General features: G+C 43.5%; 1 protein-coding gene across 12 annotated transcripts in view; it reads left to right on the forward strand.

The window, feature by feature from the left end:
• The window catches only part of LOC103542833 (butyrophilin subfamily 3 member A3-like), a 125,842-nt gene extending 106,990 nt beyond the window's left edge, over positions 1-18,852 (forward strand). The window contains exons 1-9 of one of the 12 annotated variants that reach the window (XM_070585165.1): positions 6,149-6,354; positions 10,320-10,409; positions 10,910-11,257; positions 12,672-12,953; positions 14,529-14,687; positions 14,867-14,887; positions 16,115-16,141; positions 16,603-16,629; positions 18,137-18,852. In XM_070585165.1, coding sequence (XP_070441266.1) covers positions 6,321-6,354; positions 10,320-10,409; positions 10,910-11,257; positions 12,672-12,953; positions 14,529-14,687; positions 14,867-14,887; positions 16,115-16,141; positions 16,603-16,629; positions 18,137-18,666 — 1,518 coding nt within the window. In that variant the 5' untranslated portion in view covers positions 6,149-6,320 and the 3' untranslated portion in view covers positions 18,667-18,852. Of the gene's footprint in view, positions 1-6,148; positions 6,355-10,278; positions 10,410-10,909; positions 11,258-12,671; positions 12,954-14,528; positions 14,688-14,866; positions 14,888-16,114; positions 16,142-16,602; positions 16,630-18,136 lie in introns of those variants that run through there. The other 11 variants (XM_070585166.1, XM_070585172.1, XM_070585171.1 and 8 more) reach the window with 11 other exon arrangements.
• Positions 18,853-21,715: the final 2,863 nt, after the last annotated feature.

Raw genomic sequence — 21,715 nt, forward strand, 5'->3', positions numbered from 1 at the left:
GTTCTGTGGTGTGGGCTCCAGATGAACCACCAAGGAGATAGTTTAAGCTTTGGAAACAGACGTGCATAAGTATACTTAAGAGGGAAGGAATCAACTATAAAGGATTCTCTGAAATATATAAAATAGAGAACAAAACATAAATTTGAGGGCTTTTAGATGGAAGAACTGACAGGATTTTATAGATTTTCTCTTTGAAGTGATATTTGCTTCTTTATTTGGCAGGGACTGTGTGTTACCATCTGTGAGTCCTCAGTATTTAGCACATAGGAAAACTGTCCACAGAAACAAACTGTGAAGCGAGTTGACTTTCAGTAATGGCCTGTATTGGTCAGGGTAGACTAACTGTTGTAACAAACAACCCCAACATCTCAGTAGATAAACATAATAAAACTATATTTCTCTATCTCTTCAGACTTCAGGACAGATCGTATAGGGAGGTGAGCTCTGCTTCACACAGATTTTCAGGGCCTCACTATCCTCTACATTCAGCCAGCAGATGGGGAAAAAGGGGTGGAAATACTGTGCAGAAGATTTCTCATGGGCCAGGCCTGGAAGGGGCCAACTCTTCTCCTCGGTACCTAAGGGAGGCTGGGAAATGTTCTTGCTGTGTCCCCCAGAGGACAGGGTCTACTGTTTGGTGTACACATAAAAGTGTCAACACAAATAATCCATAACCAATCTATAAGTGAAAACTGGGCTGGGTTTATTCTAAGCCAAATGTGAGGATCATATAGCCTGGGAGAGTCCTTCCACAAAGGAACAGAGAACTCCAAAGAAGTGGGAGTGTACAGAGTGTTTATATACCATCAAAGAGCATGTATCACACATGACTGAAATGTCCCTTTTAAAATAGTCATGAGATTGCCTTGTCGGCACAGTGATTGACAGACATAGCGTGTAGTAGGGTCTGCTGTCTCCATGGACAGCAGAAAGCAAGTTTGTTGTCTTCAGCTGGGTGGTCACAGGTGAGCTGGGCAGTCACAGGTGAGTGCAGCAATCAATTCCTAGTCTGCAGAGAGATCTTTATCCTTAAGGAAAGGCTAATGGGGGGATAGTTGCACCTTTACCTTAAGGGCATTTGTTCTTGCCTTTGGGACATCGGAAATGCTCAAAGTAGATATACAATGCATGCTCAACAGCCATGTCAGGCCCTTTTGGAAAAGAAAATAACGTTAGGCCAATCAGCTTTACAACCAACGGCTTCCTCATATACTACAATATATCCTATTGTTTGTTATTTTTATCAAAAGTTTCTCTCATCTGATTCTTCCAAGCTATGAGATTCTGGGAAAGTGTGTTAAAGATGGGTATTGATCAGATCAGGGATCCTACACAGCTGGCTGAAAAGCCCTGGCCAACTAGTCCCCTGTGGCATCCCCTGGGGCTTCAGGCTGGCAGAGAGGGATGGCTGCAGGCTCTCCACAAAGACCTTCGCCATTCCTTCATTCTACAAACTTTAAGCACCACTTGAGAGCCAGGGACTGACTGCATTAGACAGTGAGAATGCAGTGATGAACACATAGTCTCTGCTTTCTCAGCTCCAAGTCTAGCCGAGAGACATATGAAACAAGTAATAACAGTACAGTGATGTGAGAGATTTGTACAAAATGCTGTGGGATCCTTCAGTTTTGCATTCCTTCAGTATCACTTTCAGTCATCTCCCTCTTCTCAAGGGGAAATTCCAACCTATCAACTCTGAGAAGGAGAATCAAATCTACTTTTTATTTCACATACATTTTTGTGGTTTATTCTTTTTTTTTTATGATTTTATTTTTTTCCCCGAAGCCCCCCAGTACATAGTTGTATATTCTTCGTTGTGAATCCTTCTAGTTGTGGCATGTGGGACGCTGCCTCAGCGTGGTTTGATGAGCAGTGCCATGTCCGCGCCCAGGATTCGAACCAACGAAACACTGGGTCGCCTGCAGTGGAGTGCGCGAACTTAACCACTCGGCCACGGGGCCAGCCCCTTCTGTGGTTTATTCTTTGTGAAACACTGGTGTAAGAAAATTGCCTGAATTATCTCATTTCATCCTAACAACAGCAACCCAAAAAGGCAGACACTATTATTTCCCTTATTTTACAGATAAGAAAGTTAAGGCAAAGAGAGGACAAGTAAGTGGCCCAAGATCACACAGCTAGTAGAGCTCACCCAGGCAACCAGGCTTCAGAGTCTACGGTTAACCTAATCCATTATGCCGTCTCTTCTCAGCAACTCTAAGTTCAGCGCTGATACCTACTAGATGGTAGGTTTTCAAAACAAATTTGTTGAATTAATGAATTTTTACTGCCCTGTTTCATATACATTTATCTCTCAGAGCTTCATGTAAAGATCTGGATGAGCATTCAACCCAGGACCCTATTTCCTCGGAAACCATAAAGTTAAGAGATACAAAATGTTGTACCCAGAACCCCCGTATCTGAAGTTCAGCATCTAGGCTGGAAATCAAGGCTGCTCTTCTGGGTCAAAGTAACTTGGATCCTCCAAACATGGATGGAATGGTTCATTCTTACTGGTATGATTTCCAGCAGCAAAGCTTTTGACAGACTCTGAGTTTTTATTTTTTTAATTTTTACTTTTCAATTGTTTTATTGAGGTCATATTTGCTTATAACTTTGGATGTATTTTAGGTGTACATTATGATATTTCAATTTATGTATAGGCTGCACTGTCTTTACCACCAATAGTCCAGTTTTTATTCATCACCTTATATACATGCCCCATAACCCGTTTTCCCCTCCACCACCATTTCTCTGGTAATCACTAATCGGTTCTTCTTATCTATGAGTTTGTTTGTTTATCCTCCATATACAAGTGTAATCATATGGTATTTGTCTTTCTGTCTGACTTATTTCGCCTAGCATAATATCCTTAAAGTCCATCCACAGTTTCACAAATGGCACCATTTTGTCTTTTTCTTATGACTGTGTAGTATTCCATTGATTGTATACATGTGTTCTTTATCCATTCATCCAGTGATGGGCACTTGAGTTGCCTTCATGCCTCGGCAATTGTGAGTAACGCTGTGATGAACACAGCGGTGCACAAATCTTTTTTGATTATTGATTTCATGTTCTTTGGATAAATATCTAATAGTTAAATGGCAGGATCATATGTTATTTCTATTTTTAATTTTTTGAGAAATCTCCATATTGTTCTCCCTTACTGGTTGTGTGACTTTGCATTCTGACCAACTGTGTATGAGGGTTCCCTTTTCTCCACATCTTCTCCAACCTGTGCTGTTTCTTGCTTTTCTAGCCATTCTGATAGGTGTGAGGTGATATCTCACTGTAGTTTTGATTCGAATTTCCCTAAAATTAGTGATATATAACATCTTTTCATTTGCATGTTGGTCATCTATGTATTTTCTTTGGAAAAATGAAAAATATCTGTTCATATCTTCTGCTCATTTTTTGATCAGGTTGTTAATTTTTTTTGTTGTTGAGTTGTGTGAGTTCTTTACCTGTTTTGGAAATTAACTCCTTGTTGGATATATGATTTGCAAATATTTTCTCCCAATCAGTGGGCTGTCTTTTCATTTTGTTGATGATTTCCTTTGCCCTGCAGAAGCTTTTTAGTCTGATGTAGTCTTACTTGTTTATTTTTTCTTTTGTTTCCTTTGCCTGAGTAGACATGATATTCGAAAAGATACTGCTAAGACCGAAGTCAAAGAGAATACTGTCCATGTTTTCTTGTAGAAATTTTATGGTTTCAGGTCTTACATTTAAGGCTTTAATTCTTTCTGAGTTAATTTTTGTGTATGGTGTAAGATAATGGATAGCTAGTCTTCGAAAAGGGTCCAAGACCATTCAGTGCAGAAGGGAAGGAAAGTCTCTTCAATAAATGGCATTTGGAAAACTGGACAGCCACTTGCAAAAGAATGAATGTAGACTGAATTTTTAAAAGGAAGTTTCACAGTGAGTGAGAAAGCAGGAAGCACTCAGAGCAGGGGGTTGTTTTTTCCCTTTGCAGCTGCAGCATGATCTTGGGAGAAATATTATTTCTGTTAGCTATGTAGTTGACTTTATCAAACATGTCTGTTATCCCAACCTGATGACTGGCAGGGCAGATTGTAACATTCTGAGCTAATTTTTACATTCTCACCCCACTGTAATGGAATGCCCACTCTCCTATTTTGTTTTGTCTCTGAACTCAACCCCATGCCTCTCTTCAGCTTCTTTCAAAGGTGATTTTATGCCTGCTTTTCTTCAAGTGATTTGTGGGGCCGTACATCCTACAGGTCCTCCGGAACATCTATTCCCTTCTTGTGGTACCAGCGGAGGAGAGAGCACTTCTCTCAGCAGATGCCAGGGAATGGACACGGGATGCCTGAGGCAGTGCTTGTCCCTGTCTCAAGCTGTTCCTGAGAGGCAGTCCTGGAGTCTCCTGCTTACACAGTCTCCGGAGGGAGCCTGACTCTTACTGGGAGGGGCCAGGTGCCTGGGGCCAGACGGTCAATATCGTTGAGGATGGATAGGCATTTAGGAGCTAGAGATACCCAGATAAACATATCCCACTGTTCACTTTAGAACATATAACTATAAAGTACTCCTATGTTTGTAATTCAAACAGAGCATTGGTGCCTCAAGCATTTCAGAAATCTCTTCTTCTACATGACAGGTGTACTGAAGTATCCAGGTGAAAGTGTGTTGATGTTTGCAACTTACTGTAAAAGGCATCAAATAAATAAATAAGAATTTAAATAAAAAAATAAGGATGGATGGGGGATGAACATAAGGACAGACTATAATAAAGCAAGTGTCATAAAATTCGCTCTGTAAAATCTAGATAGTAGGTGTATTTGGTGTTCATTGGAAAAGGCTTTCATCTTTGCTCTATGCTTGAAAAGTTTCATGATAAACTGTTGATAGTGGGGTGTAGGGAGGGAAAAATTCCATTTTGCTGCTGATAACAGACACCGGAAATACCACTGGCTTCAACAAAACAAAGCTTTATTTTCCTTTCCAGTAAAAGGAATTCAGAAGGCAGCAGTCCAGAGCTGGTCTGGCAGCTCAGAGACGCACCCATGCCCCAGCCTCTTTCTGTCTTTATTCTCTGCTATCTCAGCATGTCGCTTCTGTTCTCAAGGTTGCCTCTTGTTAACCAGATGGTCGCTGCACTCCAGCTCCAAGGACTATGTTTTAGAGGCAAAAAGACAAAGGAAGTGGGAAGAATATAGACCTCTCTCGAGAAACACAATGCGACAACTTCCACTTACAAATCATGGCCTCAAACTTAGTCCTTTGGTCTCCCCTATTCTATAAGGGGGATGGGCACACTGCAGTACTCCCCCAAAATGGGTTTGATTAATAAGAAGAACCTGGGAATAAATACTGTACAACCACCAGCCATGTCTACCACAAAGCCTAAATTCAAACTGCTGGAATTTAATCAAATTCCATTAGCCAAATTCACTTCAAGCCCTAGAAGCTTTAATCACTGTCTCAAGATGACAATAAAGTATCTTGGGAAGCCCTGGGCCACAGGTAGAATCAGTTATTCCCAAAGACACCTTACAGAAACAGCCTTCTCAGCCTATTCAGAGCCTAACCTCAGAGAATATAGAATTCTGCAGGCAGAGGAGAAACAAATACATGTGAAAATACAAATGTAGCACAAATAAAGCACAGAGGGTGGATGGGTGAAGCTGCTCAGCAACACTCCAAATAAGAATGCTCTGAAAATGTAAGACATGCTCATCATTCACTGGCAGCACTGACTATGGAAACCATAAAATTATATGATTTGCTCATGGATCTGAGACTTGAGTTTCAGAGGTGCTGAAACAGTAGAGTGGATCTGGTTTTCTTTCTGTTCGTACTTCCATTTGGCTCTGTTGTAAAAGATGTCCTCCTCCATGTGTCCACCTACGTGCACACAGGCATTAGCAAATGACCACAGAAATGTTGTAATTAATGCATCTCTTCCTCCCTTCACTCTTTAAAATCTCCTAATTTTTCTGATTAGTTCTGCTGATAAAACTATTGAGATATAAAAGACATAAAACAAGTGTATACAATGAAATACTGATATACACAAACATACAATGATTCAACTAGGTAAACACAAACAGTGTGGAAATTAGGGCTGTAATCTTTCTTCTTTTGTACAATCCAATACAGTTTCAGTTTTCCTTCTACCTTCCGCGTTGGTTTCTGTCCAGCAACTGATAAGGAACCCTCTTCTGAGCCAATCAGAAAACGAATTCTTCCAAAGAGGGACTCTGTTTCTGTTTCTCACAAGGAGCAGCTTTTCTTTCTTTTCTCTTTCCTCCAGAGCAGACTGTTAACTATAATGGAGAACTATTGATTACCTTCATTCCATGGGCTGTGATTTTCAGATGGGAATGCCAAGGGGTAAGTGGGGGAAATGGGTAAAAGCCAGGGCCAAGGCCCTGGAAAGAGGGAGGCTACAAAGCTAAGAGTGCGTACAGGGAAGTCCTCACCCAGAGAAAGTGATTTGGTGCTTGTGTGTGTGGTGAGGGGGCAGGTGGCAGTGCAAAAGGCAAGGACCTGCACCAGGAAATTTGGTAGAAGGGAGACAACCTGAATGAAGAAACTTGCCAACTGCATATTCTTAAGAACTTACTCTGGTCAGAAGAGAGCAAAGGACTCAGTCTCTCCTGGTCATGTCTGGGAACGTATCCTAAGACACTCTAAAAAAAAAAATGTGCCTCAAAAACTTATATGTAAACATGTTCATTACAGAATTATTTATAACATAGAAAGATCTGAACCAACCTCCATATACAATATACATATACATATACAGCAGTTGGAGCATGAATAAACAACGCATTGTCTAATCATAGAGGGCTTATCATACAGTCATTAGGAATCATGTTTTTAATAAAGAGCTTAGTTTATAATTGTAACAAAATTGGATTCACCTTGGATATCTAAATTATGTATACAGTATGCTATTGTAGATTTTACTGTGTTCAACAGCCTTAAACAGAACTGTTTGTGTTAACATCTGATTGCTTTTCTTTAAGAGTAATTTGTATAAGTGGAATTTCTGGGTCAAACGATGGAACATTTCTGAGGTATTTGGTATATATATACTGCCAAAATACTTCCAGAAATATTTACATTCTTGTAAAGTGAAGTTTATCATTACCATTACAGATTATTTAAATTATATATTTTTCCCTATTTTAAAATTTACTATAATCAGGAACAAAAAACAAGAAATACCCTAAGAAATAAGTGTAAACATATTCCCCACTCGGAGGACAGCAGGGAAGTTGTACCGATTATAATAAGACTACTGTCCTCGCTGTACTAGCGGAGAAGAGTTTGAAGAGGAGCGGGTGCAGTGAAAGGCAATAGTTTGTCTGAGGTTGTGTCCAGGTGTCAGGAAAGGGTCCGAAGGAGCGCCAACTGCATAGACTTCTGCTCCCTTGTCCCCTGGTAGTTCCCGGACTTGCAGGCACTATGACTGGGGCCTCATGCTGGTCTGTTTTGGAGGAGTTGGTATTTTCTGAACAACTGATACATTGCAGGCACTGTAATTACTTGTAATAATTATTAATTGTTAAGTTATACACGAAAACTTAAAATTTAAAACATTCACATAATTTTCAAAGTATAGGGTACAAAGGACAAAAGTATTTTTCACTTTGTCCCCAACTCTCAGTGTAGCATGTATCCTTTCAGACGTTTTTTAAGGCAATGACATAAACACATGTATACAAATTTATAGCTTTGTTTATTTTTTAATAGAATCACTAGTATTGTTCTGCAATGTGCTTTTTATTCACTCAATATATCTTGATTATCTGAGTTAGTGATTATAAGTTAGTCTTAACTACCTCATTGAATTCCTTCATAGGTATGAGCCATTATTTAACTAACCAGTCTCCAATGGTCAGGTTCTTGATCGCTTTTTTACTTTTAAAAATAATGCTGCAGTGTCATCCTTATACGTACTTCTCTCTGGACTCATGCAAGTGCTTTGCTGACCCAGATCTCAAAGTGGAACTGCTGGGCTAATTCTGCACATTCCAAAGGTCATATTTCACATTGTTTCATGAGTGACTGAAGTTCAAATAGGTTTGTCAAATGGCTGTTTTTACACAGTTTGTGAATCCTAGTGCCATTACCTAGTTTCCACACCCTTTTTGTCCCTACACCTAACACAGAGTGGGTGTGGTACATAATGTGCATTTAGTAAATGTTTGCTGAATGAACGAATGATAAGATGGGTGAGACCTGGTCTTATTCATAGCTCTCCCATTCACTGGTCTTGTGATTAAGAAGTGGTATGTTCAGCCTCTGACTCCAGAGCCTCCACCAGGGAGTCTGCCTGGATCTTAAGCAGAGTCTGATGGGGATGTGATTAGAAGTTGGTGATGGGTATGGGTTGGGGCTTAGAGGAGTCCACAGGGTTGCTACAGAGATGTACACACCATCCAGTCATTTGTTCCCAACCCATCCCACATGATGTCTTCAGGGAAGGAGAGGATACATAATGGGAGAGGACCAAGGAAGAAGGGAGGGGCTAGGTCCCGAGATCTTGGTCCTGTCTCTGAGTAATCCACCTAGGCCTGCTCTCAGGCCCTCCACTATCTAGGGATATAACCAAATCTTGGGTGGTTAGGATGGAAGCCAAGCATGAACTCCAGCTTGAATCAAGCCTTGCCAGCTGGCAACAGCCCCACACTTCCCCTATCACAAAGGTAAACAGTGATGCCACAGACCATACCTAAAAAGATGGTGGAGATGTTTTTCTGAGCCAAGATACAGTTGGGAGCACTGGGCTGGGAATGTGGAGTTGCAGGGGTCCTGCCTCTGAGCTTAGAGAAGCTCAGCATTGTGTAGAGGCATGAGCTTTGTTAGGCTGTATGTGCTCCCTACTTGACATATTTGCCCCTTGTTCATAAGTGCCAGCTATCACATCTCTGCCTCTGAAAGACACTTCTCTGCTAGTGGAAAGACTAAGACCAGGGAAATTATCCATTGCTGGTGAGCCCAGAGGCCATCTGCCAAGGAGCATTGGTGAACACCTGGGGAAAGGAAGGCAGTAAGTGAATAATTTCCTTCCTAGGGATGTTTCTCCCCCAAAAAAACAATTATGAAAAGAGTGCACTGAAGCATACCAAGTTGTAACACTCTTACATGCATATCTAGGACACGCTTGCTCCTTGGAACCACTTCTTTGGAAAGTTGGAATAAATACATTAGTATGGACAAGTTCCAGTAGGAGCAGAGGAGGCTGGGCTCTGCTCTCTGAGTCAGACTAAAATAGCAGGTCACTACAGAGGCAGACACTTTTCTTCATAACTCTCCACCTCCCATCTTGCCAGATGGCAACCTGTTAATCTGATCAGCTAATTCAATTTAAAAGTCTAATATTTATTAGTTAATATGTTACCCCTCATCCATTCACTCATTTAACAAATATTCACTGGGGGTTCCATATGAACCACACACTGTTTTACCAGCTCATTACATATCAGTAAACAAAAGAGACCAATACCCTTGCTTTGTGGAGCTTCCATTTGAGCAGGTGGAGACAGAGGGTGAACACATGATATGTTAAATGGTGAAAATTCAATGGGCAAAAGAGAGCAGGCTCAGGGGGATGAGAGAAGTTTGCCATAATCCTGTGATCAGAGAAGGTCTCACGGAGAGATGGACTTTAGAGGAAAGACTTGAAGGAGATGAGGGAGTGAGCCTGTGGATACTGGGGTCAGAGAATTCCAGGTAGAAGAAAGAGTCAGGGCTGAAGTCCTCTTTCCCTGCCTGTTCAAATACCAGCAAGAAATGCAGAGTGGCTGGAGCAGACGAGGAGAGTAGGGGAGATGAAGTGAGAGGTGCAGGTCCTGGAGAGCCATGTGGGCCATTGTGAGGACATCAGCATCTACTCTGAGTGAAATGGGAGCCACTGGAAGGTGTTGAGTAGTGTAGTGACGTGATGTGACTCAAAATTGTTCTGGTTCTTGTGTCGAGCGTAGATTATAGGGGACACGTGGAATCAGTTGACCCAGAGAGGGACATACTTGGACAGTAGAGCTAAGGATTTCCTGATGGGTTAAGGGTTAATGCAAGTACATTTAACAGGACATACATAACATTTATATGTTAAATGTATGTACACTTAACGTTTCGTATTTTTATGAGTGATTTTTCATTTTGGAACTCAAAGGTTAAGAGACTCCCAAACAGAAATTTTGGTAGGAAAGGATCTTGAGTCACAATAATAGTGACTCTGTGTTTCACCCTGAGTCAACCTTGGGGAGATGGAGGTTTAATATGGAATTCACCATCTTCTTCCAGGTTGTAGTTTCTGCCTGACTCTCTCCATCATCTCTCTGCAGCTCAGATGAAAATGGAAAGTTCCCTAGATTTCCCTCTGCTCGACCTCCTTGTCTCCCTCATCTTGGTCCAGCTGCTTACCCCTTGCTCAGGTAGGTAACGTCCTGCGTTTTTTTTTTTTAAAGATTTTATTTTTCTCCTTTTTCTCCCCAAAGTCCCCCAGTACATAGTTGTATATTCTTCATTGTGGGTCCTTCTAGCCGCGGCATGCGGGACGCTGCCTCAGTGTGGCCTGAGGAGCAGTGCCATGTCCGCGCCCAGGATCCGAACCAACGAAACACTGGGCCACCTGCAGCGGAGTGCACGAACCCAACCACTCGGCCACAGAGCCAGCCCCGGGAACATCCTGCTTTTATGTATTGGAAGCAGACAATTACCTAATTACTCCCCTGTCAGAACCTCTGACAACTTATCATGCCTATAAATCCAATCCCAAAGTGAAGGTGCGCATGCCATTAAGACAAACTGCACTTCTGTTAGGGTCTTGTTCCTCTCTAGGTTTTTTGTACCTCACTCTCCCTGCCTGAGATCCCCCTCCCTTACTCTCCTAGTCCCAACTTCAACTGATGGATCTTCTCCTTTTACTGATCAGCTCAGTTTTCTGTGATTGGACCCCCTGGGCCCATCCTGGCCATGGTGGGTGAAGACGCTGATTTACCCTGTCATCTTTCCCCGAAGATGAGTGCGGAGACCATGGAGCTAATGTGGGTGAGATCCAGCCTTAGGGAGGTAGTATACGAGTATGCAAATGGGAAGGAGGTAGAAGAGAATCAGATGGCAGAGTATCGAGGGAGAACTTCACTTTTAAGAGATGGCATCACTGAAGGGAAGGCTACTCTCCGAATTTATGACATCAGAGCCTCTGACAGTGGGAACTACCTGTGTTATTTCCAAGATGACAACTTCTATGAAAAAGCCATGGTGAAGCTGGAGGTTGCAGGTGAGCCTCTAGGTTTTGTTCTCAGCTGGTTCCCCCCTGGGACCTGGGTGCAGAGGAAGAAGTCGTCCTCCAAATCCACTTCAGAGCATCCTGGCTGGTCACTAGGAACTGCCTCCACTGCCTTCCCTCTTTGTTTCCCTTAGACCCTTGGGAAAGACACAGGATTTCCTCTGGGATTAATCCCTCTTGTACTCTATAATATCAAGTAATGAACTCCCTCATGCTGGCCACCAGGGTCTAATGGGAATTCGAAGGTCAGTGTTAGGAAGGATAAGAAAATATCTCCTCAGTGCTGGTGCACTGTTGTTTGGGTTCAGTTGTGTTCCAGATCGCTTCTATGGCCCCCAGGTGAACACTACTGTGGGCCCTGGGAGGCTGACCTGTAGGACAGCATCTGTGCTGCCAATGTTCTCCCATGAAAGGCCCCCAGGAACACACCAGCAGTTGACCAAGTTGTGTTTATTGGGAGAATAAAGAGGAGAGAATGCTCATGTGTGGTAACCATGGGGTGTCTCAGTTAAGAGGGTGTTACAGAAGATTGGTATAGAATTTGGGCTTGTGTTAGAGGATTTGGGAGGGTTTACGGAACTGCGACTTTGCTCTGGATTGGATGTTGTCAGGAAGCTGGAGCGTGTGATTCTGTGGGTGGATGTCTTAATAAGTCATATCAGGAGGAAGAGTAGAGTGAGGCTAAAGCTGTAATTGGTCAAGGAGCAGCAGTCACTCATAGCCAGGATAGGACAATGTTTGGTCATGATTGTGGTTTGGACAGTGTTCATGTTTTTCTCTATGTTCAAACATGATTGTTGAGTGCTCTTCTTTTTGTCTTGATCCATCATAGTGACAAGGTCCCCTTTTCTGATTTTGATGTTCCTTGAAATTGATTATGTTCAACATGAGAACACTGAAACTAGGTCGATGTCCAGATGTCAAGGGTTGTGTTTCTCTTTCTCAGGGCTCTCTCTTGCCTGTGGTTTCTGGCTGGGTTGGTCAATAGGGAGCCAAAGCAGAGGATGGAAGGAAGGAAAGGAGAGAGAGGTCTAGGTACTTGCCCCACAGGCTTTCTCCCTGCAGGACCACCTCTAGCTGGCTGCATTCCATTCCCAAATATCACAGCTCCTCTTAAGAAAGCCCTCTCTATATGAGTTTCTTTTTTTAGGGCTTCAAAATGGCTTCTTTTCCAACTCCCTTTGGGTTTAGTGGTGGCCGGTAACAGCTCCACTGTTCTTGGCCCTGGGGTATTGCTCCATCCCATGTAGTTTTCCCCTCACCATGACCATGCTTTTGTAAATAGCTCCTTAATGAAACTCCCCCTGAATTATATATGTGAATGTGTCATTTGATTCCTGTTGAGACTCTCATCAATACAGGAGGCTTCTTTCAAAAGAATTCAGGCTCTATTATCCTTCGACAGCATTGGGTTCTGATTTTCACATTGAAATGAAGGGTCATGAGGATGGAGGGATCCATCTGGATTGCATGTCCACTGGCTGGTATCCCCAACCCGAAATACAGTGGATAGACTCCAAGGGAATATACATGCCTGCTGTGCCAGGACCTTTGATGCTGGATGGAGCAGGTCTGTATGAAGTCACAGCATCTGTGATTGTGAAAGACAGCTCTGAAGATGAAGTATTCTGTATCATCAGAAATCCACTCCTCAGAGAGGAAAAGTCAGCCAGGATTTCCATTGCAGGTCAGTACCCTGCTTAGTCCCATGTATACTGTGCTCAGCTGTGGCTACCGAAATAAGGAAGACGTGTGATTCTCTGTGGCTGACTTGGATCTTTGCAGTGAATATAAGGCACAGAGCAGGGAACCGGAGACTTTTTCTTACTTTAGGCATGTTTCTTTTCCCCATAAGCTGTTTATGTCACAAATATTTACTGGGTATTTCCTGTGTGCCAGGCACTGTGACAAGCAGTGGGAATTGGAGGAACATGGTAAAGATCAGACCCTTAAGCAAAGACAAATGACGAAATGGGAAAAAGATATGTACGATTGATGTGTTATAGAAAGAACTAATCTCCTTACAATATAAAAGAATTTAAACTGAAGATGAGCAATAGAAAATAGAATAGAAAAATGAGCAAAGGGCATGAATTATTAGTTCACACAAAAGGAAATAACACATGAGATGATGTGCCATCTCACTCTCTAGAGGAGCATGTATTAAAACATTTTCTGCCTGTGACTGGCAACTAAACAAAAGAAAACAAAACCAAGGTGGCAGGTCACACATTCCGATGGCTGGAGTGTGGAGAGATCGTCACTTTTAGGCCTTTGTTTGTACAATTTGGTCTATTTTTGGTATAAATTGGCACAGCTTCTATTGGAAATAAGCAGTATTTCTGCAAACTACTTATATATTGCTCTAAAAATCCCACTTCTGGGAATTTCTCTGACAGAAATACTTGTACGAAATGTATGCATATGTATGAAATGACTCATGTACAATGTTATTTGTTGTAGCATTAATTATAACAGCAAAAAGTTAGAAACTATGCAAAAGTCCATCAGTGGGGAACTTCTATGCAATGGAATATTGCACAGCTGGGAAAGAAAACACAGACATTCTCTCTGTCCTAATATGGCAGGTTCTCTGAGATGAAGAGAAAAAGCCACATGCAGAGTGGTTTGTGTAGAATGCTGTCTTTGGTGTAAAAAAAGAAAAAATAGAAGGATATTTATATTTTAAAAATTTAATACACGCTAGAATAACATTCACTTTGCGTCACACTCTTCATAAGCAATAATTTAACCCTTTAACCTTATGAGTACGGTACTCTTATTACCCCCATGTTATAGATTAGGACATCAGGAACAGAGCAGTTAAGAATTAGTCCAAGATCCCACAGCCAGTCAAGTGGAGGAGGCAGAATTTGAACGCAGGCCCTCCAGCTCCAAAGTTCCTATTGTTACCCACCATATTAAGCTGACTAATGAGAGGCTCATAAATGGGGGGAGGGAGGAGGGAGTGGATGGGAGACTCGGACAACTTTTTATATATTTTTGGTATTTGAACCATGTAAATGTAACCTGTTGAAAATTAAATTAGAAAAAATGGGATTCTGATGCTCAAGTAACTCCTATTCACATGTGAGAAGCAGACATTTCAAGACAAGGAATAGACTATTTTATAGTAAGAGTTTACCGAAGTCTTACCCGAAGTTCCCTGAGACTTTAGGAAGAGAAGGATCATTTAATGTCATGAAATCAACTGTGTGGTCCCTGCCCTGGTGTGAGAGGCTAAAGCTCCATTCCATTGCAGATCCCTTCTTCTGGAGGGCCAGGCCCTGGATAGCGGCTTTGGCTGGGACCCTGCCTGTCTTGCTGCTGCTTCTCCCAGGGGCTGGTTACTTCCTGTGGCGACAGCAGCAGGTGATAGAGAGAGAGCAAGCAGCAAAGGAGGATGAACGATGGGCAAGAGGTATCAGGCCAGGGAGGGAACCTGAGGCACTGGTTTAGGGGAGGGAGCCCATAAGGATCTTACCCCATCGCCACCCCAGGCACCAACCACTGCACTGGGTCATTAGTAAGTTTTATTTTTCAAAGTTCCTCCCCGCTCCATCCCCATAACAGTACTTTTTTTCCCTACTTATTTTCCAGAGTACCTCCAGCTTGTACAGCGTAAGTTCAGATTCTCCGAGGCGTCCACCCATTTCTTGGTATCTCTGCCTTAAGCTGCTTCATGACTCTTCAGGTTCCTTCCCTTGTGGACTTACGAGAGTTGGATCACCTGTCAGGCCTCATGCCTGAATGGCTCTGACACTTTCTCTGAATTTGCATCTAAGACTCTCTACTCCAATATCTCCCAGCCCCATTCCTTACCCCTAACTCTGTCCAGGGCTGAGAAATATCCAGAACCCTTTACCAAGGGAAAGAAATAAGAGTGACTGTTTCAGCAGAAGCACAGGCAGGTCATGTTTTTGAATGGGGAGAAGGACTTTCGATCTCTCTCCAGGAGGGGCCCACAGACTCTTCAACCCAGTAAGGCATCAGGAAATATCCAGGGTGTACTTGAAAGGAAAGGAGGACGAGGAGGATGGACCTCTCTAGCTGAAGTGCCTTCCCTATGCTGGGAAACTCCCAGTTGGTTTACATAATCTGTAGGCTGCTGAGAAGAAAACAAAGAATCTAAGATTTGAAAGAATGAGGAAATCTGAGAAGGAAGGAGAAAAGTTCATTAAAAGAAAGGAGTACCACAGTGGGTTAGTTGTCATAGACTTAGAATTGCCTTTACAAAACCAGTATCTGAAATTCCTCATTAAGTTGCCCAATTCATTTTAGAAGTAGCAGGACATCATAAAGCCTGAGACAGATAGATTCTAGTACATATACATATACAGGTATACACACAGTGACCCCTATGCCCAGGTATGGGAGCATAGATACATACAGAATAGATCTGCCAGGTCTCAGCTCAGAAACATTTACATGGTGCCTGTGGTGTCTTCAGCATGCAAATAATGAGAATAGGGAAGGCGCTTCATCTAGGGACTTCCATCCCCCTTCTCCTCCTTTCCTTTCAAGTGCACCCCTGGATATTCCCTGGTGCCTTGATGGGCTGAAGAGTCTGTGGGCCCCTTCTGGAGAGAGATTGAAGGTGCTTTTCTCCATTAAAAAACATGACACCCCTGTGCTTCCCCTAAAACAGCCACCCTTATTTCTTATTGATGTTCTCAGATTTGATATTAAGGAGGAGAGGGAGGAGCACAGTGAACAGGCAGAGGGAGAGGGTAGGAATGGTGGGGATGGGGGTCAAAAAGAAAGATTAGGTGGGTGCAAAAGAAGAGAAATTAGATGACACAGTAGTGACATAGTTCAGGTGACATCTCTACCTTTCTTCCATTTTAGGTGGATTGAAGCCTCTGGACTATGCTGGTGAGTGACCCTGATGCTCTCTGAGTTTCCTGGCACATGTGTACTAAGCACTTAAAAGTTTTCTCTGTTGTATGACCCATTGGCATTCCCAGTAGCAATAATCAGATCTAGCCCAGAGGCTCATTTTCTGTGGGAGACACCACCCATGCTTTTCTGGAGCCTCAGAAAGGACTTTCCAGAGACAGGTTCTGGCCATCTTCAGCCACCTCTCACCCTCCTGGCACGTAGGCTTACACCCTAGCAAAGCCTGGCCATTTTGCCTGCAGCCCTAGCATGATGGAGTCAAAGAAGTCCACCACTTTTTTAGAGGTTATATGCCTGATCTGGCAGAGCTGTAGATTAAGGAAGCTGTACATTGAAAAAGACTGAAGAAAGGGAGAGAGAAAAAGCTTAGTGAGAAGAATGGGTGGGGCAAACACACAAATAATGCCCTTTCCATATTTGTGTCTCCTGCCTTTCAGAATGGAAGATGGCCCTCTTCCAACCTGGTGAGTGAATCACTGTATATTCCCTAGGACAACAGCTTGAGGGCCCTTATACCCTTTTTCTCCAACTCTTGAGATTCTGTCAACAATAGTCCCCATGACCGGGAGAGTTCCAAGTGGGTGACTTGAGGTCCTGGTCTCAAAGATGTGCCCATCTCCAGTGCCTTCCTGTGGAGAGCCCAGAGAACCAGGGAGGATTGCTCTCCTGGGCTCCATAGATCTTCATGGGAAGGAAGAGGCATAAAGGGTAGAGCTGAGGGAAGGAGAGGCAGAGTGAACTAATACTGCAGGGAGAGTGAGGATGTGGAATGACCCAGAGAGAAGGCAATGAGCAAAGATCTTTGTTTTTCCCAAGCTTCTTATGCCACCTCCTGCTGCTATGTGTCCCCAAGTCACTTAATGTTTCTGAACTTTATCCTCCTCGTTTTTATATGATATCATAACCCCTATTTATGAAGGTAAAGAGAAAGACTAAATGAGGTAATGAACTTGTATGGCTCAAAAAAAACTAAGTGGAAAGAGATGACATGTTCAAACTGGGTGGTTTGGAGAAGGTTTAGAAAAGGAACTCTTTACAAAGGCAGGTTTAGGGTTAAAGGAAACCAATAAGGGACTGCGAAGTGCCCCAGGGCTCACAACAGTGGTGATCTGTCACCACCTGTCAGTTTGAAGGAAAAGGGAGAGGGAGCCTTTCCTGGAGCCCAGATGAAGCTCAAGGACAGGGCTGCCTGAGAGGAATTGTGCCTTTGTTAGGGCATCACCATCTGACACTGGTAGGGAGGACGTGGAGGAAATAATGCTGTGCCTCTCTTCTCTTTCTCCTCAAGATTTTCAGCTAGTACCTCCCATTGGCAAAACCCAACAGGTAACCGAGGCAAGGGAGCCTAGTGATGCAGTCCATAGAGGACAGATTCCTGGGGCCCAGATGAGGGTAGAGGAAGGAAGAGAAGGGATCTGGGAATACAGAAAGTCCCCAACATGCCCTCTAGCACAGAAAAGGCATGGCAGCTATTATAACATCAGGCACTTCCTCCATGCCTGGCCCTGGGATTCATATAACACATGTGTTGTCTTTTTCTACCCAGAGATTAGTACTTTTATCCCCATTTTCCAGATAAGGAAATTAAGGCTCAAAGATATATATAGCTTCAGACTATGGAAAAAGAGACTGTGGAAAAAGAAACGTCATTCAGCTCAGCAGTGGCAGAGCAAGGATTGAAATGTAAATCTATGTGACTGTAAAGCACAGGTGGACTGAATCATTTTGGGAGGGAAATAGGAAAAAGATGGAAGGAAGGAGCCAACCAGTGACGTCAAGTTAGGCAGATCCTGACCCTCAAGACTGTACTCCACTGAACAAAAGACCCCTGGCCGTTTCTTTTGGTATTGCTGAGAGGGTCACCAGGCTCTGGACTCAGCCCTCCTCTGCCAGGCTCAGGTCTTGAAGGCTGATGATCTGAGGTCTGGGAGCAATGATTGACCCCACGACCCATCCCCAAACTTTATGCAGCAGATGTGATTCTGGATCCGAACACAGCAAACCCCAATCTCCTTGTTTCTGAGGACCAGAGGAGCTTGCAGTGGGTGGACCGACGACAGAATCTGCCAGACAACCCTAAGAGATGTGATTCGCATTACTCTGTGCTTGGCTGCAGGAGCTTCACGTCAGGGAGACATTTCTGGGAGGTGGAGGTGGGGGACAGGAAAGACTGGCATGTCGGAGTGTGTACGGAGAATGTGGAGAGGAAAGATCACATTTGTATAGCACCCGCGAATGGGTTCTGGGCTGTGGGGCTGTCTAATGGGAAAGACTATCGAGCTCTTGCTTACTCCAGGATCAAGCTGACAATTGACAACCCTCCTGTAAGAGTCGGGGTTTTCCTGGACTATGAGATTGGTGAGGTCTCATTCTACAATGCTGTGGATGGATCTCATATCTACTCCTTCCCACGCACCTACTTCTCTGGGCATCTGTACCCTGTTTTTGGAATTTCAACATTGGAACCCACTGCCTTGACCATTTGCCCACCGCCGACCTGAGTGCAGAGTTCCCTTGTTACTGACCTAGTGTCTCACCTTTCTCTGTACACCCCAGTGACCCCAGGCTCTGCTGTTGGGAAGAGACTCTAAGGATGAAGTAACATCCTTGTTTCTCCCTGCCCAGCCTGGAGCTGAGGGCCTCCTCTTTAACAGCAACTCATCACAATAAAATACATATTAAACGCACACACTGTGTGAAGCACTTCACTCGTATTAATTCCATTTTTCCATATGACAGTTGATCATGGTACCACTTTATTGTCTCCTTTCTATAGATAAGGACACAGGGGTGCAGAAAAGTGAATTAACTTCCCTAAGGTGACTCAGCAGTGAATGACAGCTAGGATTTGAACAACAATAACTAAAATGTATAGATAAAATATACTGGGTACTGTGCTAACTGGTTTAAGTGTTTTACTCATTTAATCCTCACAAAAACCCTGTGAGACAGTCTCATTTTGAGAATGTGGAAACTGAGGCAAGCCCAAGTGAACTAACTTTTATAATTCACACAGAAATTTGCCCTGCTGGGAGGGATTAAGCCCCTGTCCTAACCCCATGCCCTACCCTGTTGTTCTTTTCCTGTCCTGTTTGCCCCATGGGACCATAAGCAGCCCAGAGTTTTGCTGTTCAGGGCACCCCAGGGTAAGGATCACTGTAGGTGACTATGGAGGCTATGCCCCACTTGGTTCCTTCATGGTTGATTGTCAGAGCCATAGGTCCAGCAATTCATTGGATTGACTGCAGGGTGACCTGGTCCAGAGACTGAATTCACAGGGACTGCATCATACAGGATATGAAGGGACTAGAGGCCAAACTCTTAACTAACAATGAGCATGTGTGTACCCACTCTGTCAATGCGATGCGTGATCATGGAGCCAAAACCAATCCTCCTTCTTTGAAGGTCTCTAGGGAGCCTAACAACGCCTAAAGATTGTCTGTGGAATAAGAATTTGGGAGGAAGGAAGCTAGATGAACTTTAGTGGTATTTTTATCACTCTGTAGAATCCATCTCGAGGAAAGGGATATTTCCACCTCTGATTGTTCATTGGTGTTAGCAGAAGTTCCTTTCAACTGATGGATACTGGGGAAAGGCTACTCTTCATTATCATCTCTATTATTGTTCATCACTAAATATATCCCTTTCACTCAGAATGTGGTTGTCAAGTTACATTTGTTCAATAAACTTGTTAATAATCTTCATTCTTCCACTGAGCCCCCTCAGTTTATTAACTACAGTTTCGCAGTTTACTTTCTTGCAACATTTGCCCAAAATCCTTATTGCACTAGTTTTCTATTGCTGCCAAAATAACGTAGCACAAATTTCAGGACCTAAAACAACATGAGTTTATTATCTCACATTTGTGTAGGTCAGAGTCAAACACGAATGTCACTGGGACAAAATCAAGGTGGCTGCAGGCTGTGTTCCTTTCTGGAGGCCCTGGGGAAGAATCTGCTTACTTGCTCATTCAGGTTGTTGGCAGAATTCAGTTTCTTGCTGTTGTAGGACTGAGGTTGCCATTCCTTGCTGGCTGTCAGCTGAGGGCTATTCCCAGCTACTAGAGCTGTCATCTTCCTTAACTTGTGACCCTTTTCCTCTATCTTCAAAGCAGCAATGGCAGATTGATTCTCTCTCAGTCTTTGAATCTCTCCTTGTTTCTTCTCCCTTGAATCTCTTTGACTCTTCTACCTTCTTCCCCTTTTAAGAACCAGGATGTCTTGGCATCACCTGGAAGGAATCCACAGCTGGAGCCAACTCAAGGGGAAGAATACACTTTCTAGGTTTATTCCACTCATGACAGATTATGTCAGGTTGTCATAATCCAAAGTGGCTCATCCAGGTTGGACCTGGTCTCCTGCTAAGCTACTTCTTGGGCAATGGGTCCTCCTCATGCTCAGAGCATGTGTGTTTCCTTCTGGCTCAGGTCAGCTACCACAGGGGTTGAGGCCTGGCTTCTCTGGATGCTTCTGGCACAAACTTCCCCAGAACTCCTGGGAGGTATTTTCTTCAGACAGAGGCTGTAGGTAGGCCAGGCTCTTAGCCCCTCACAGCCCTCTGTTCTGTCCCTTCCCAAGAGCAACCCAGTCTTGGGAGGAAACTGTGGAGCCAGTGCTAGTGTGTTAATTGCACAGTTTTGAGATGAATCAGAAAGGAATTAGAGGCCTCCAAGGGAAGCATTTAGACTCTTGAGGGAAATGTGAATAAATGTGTCTCAGGAACATTATTCTTGAAGAAATCCATACAATGGCCTGATTGGGGTCTGCGGGGCATGGGAGGGGAGCACTGTGTGGGTGTAAGGGGTGTTGGACTCAACAGGTGCATCTACTGGCAGAGGATGAAGCCCAACTAGAAAGTCTTTATTTGCTTCAGATTTCCTGCACCACCAGAACGCCACCTCCCTGAGAGAAAGGGGTTTGCCTCTCAGTAGCCTCAGCATCTCTCCCTCAATGATTTTTGAATGAACAACAAGGCGTACAGTCTACTGCTGCAGCTGCTGTCTTGCTTCATTCTCTACCCCTCCAACCACTCCCTATGTTCCCCCTTATCTCTGCATGCCCCCAACAAGAAGAACAACGTGAATAAGATTCCTCTGGCTTTGGAAAGCAGGTTGTTCATGTTTACCTCATCACCTCCCCACCACCAGCCACGTCCACTATTACATACACACTTCTACACATAGAGGTCTCTCCTCTTGCTTTGCAGGAAGGCCACAATCCACAGGGAATCTCAAGGTTTTACAAATAAAAATGCAAAGTGTCTTGCTTCTGAAAACAGAAAAAGAAAATTAAAAGCCCATTTCATCTCAAAAGGCTATCCACAGCTGTTGGATTTAAATTCTTAAACTCTTTCTGTGTAATTTACCTAGTAACTGGGAGAACATAGGGTCAGGGATACCATTGGCTGGATGACCCACAGCTGGCCAATCCTGACTTCTAAACCATTTGTTGGAAATACTAGGAGTTTGTGGTCACAGAGTGGACCGGGTCCCAGGTCTCACAGCCCCGCACACGATGGCTAGTGAGAGATGAGTAAAATCTTTTTCTTTGT

The sequence above is a fragment of the Equus przewalskii genome, chromosome 19 (genome assembly GCF_037783145.1).
Source record: "Equus przewalskii isolate Varuska chromosome 19, EquPr2, whole genome shotgun sequence".
Lineage (NCBI taxonomy): Eukaryota > Metazoa > Chordata > Mammalia > Perissodactyla > Equidae > Equus > Equus przewalskii.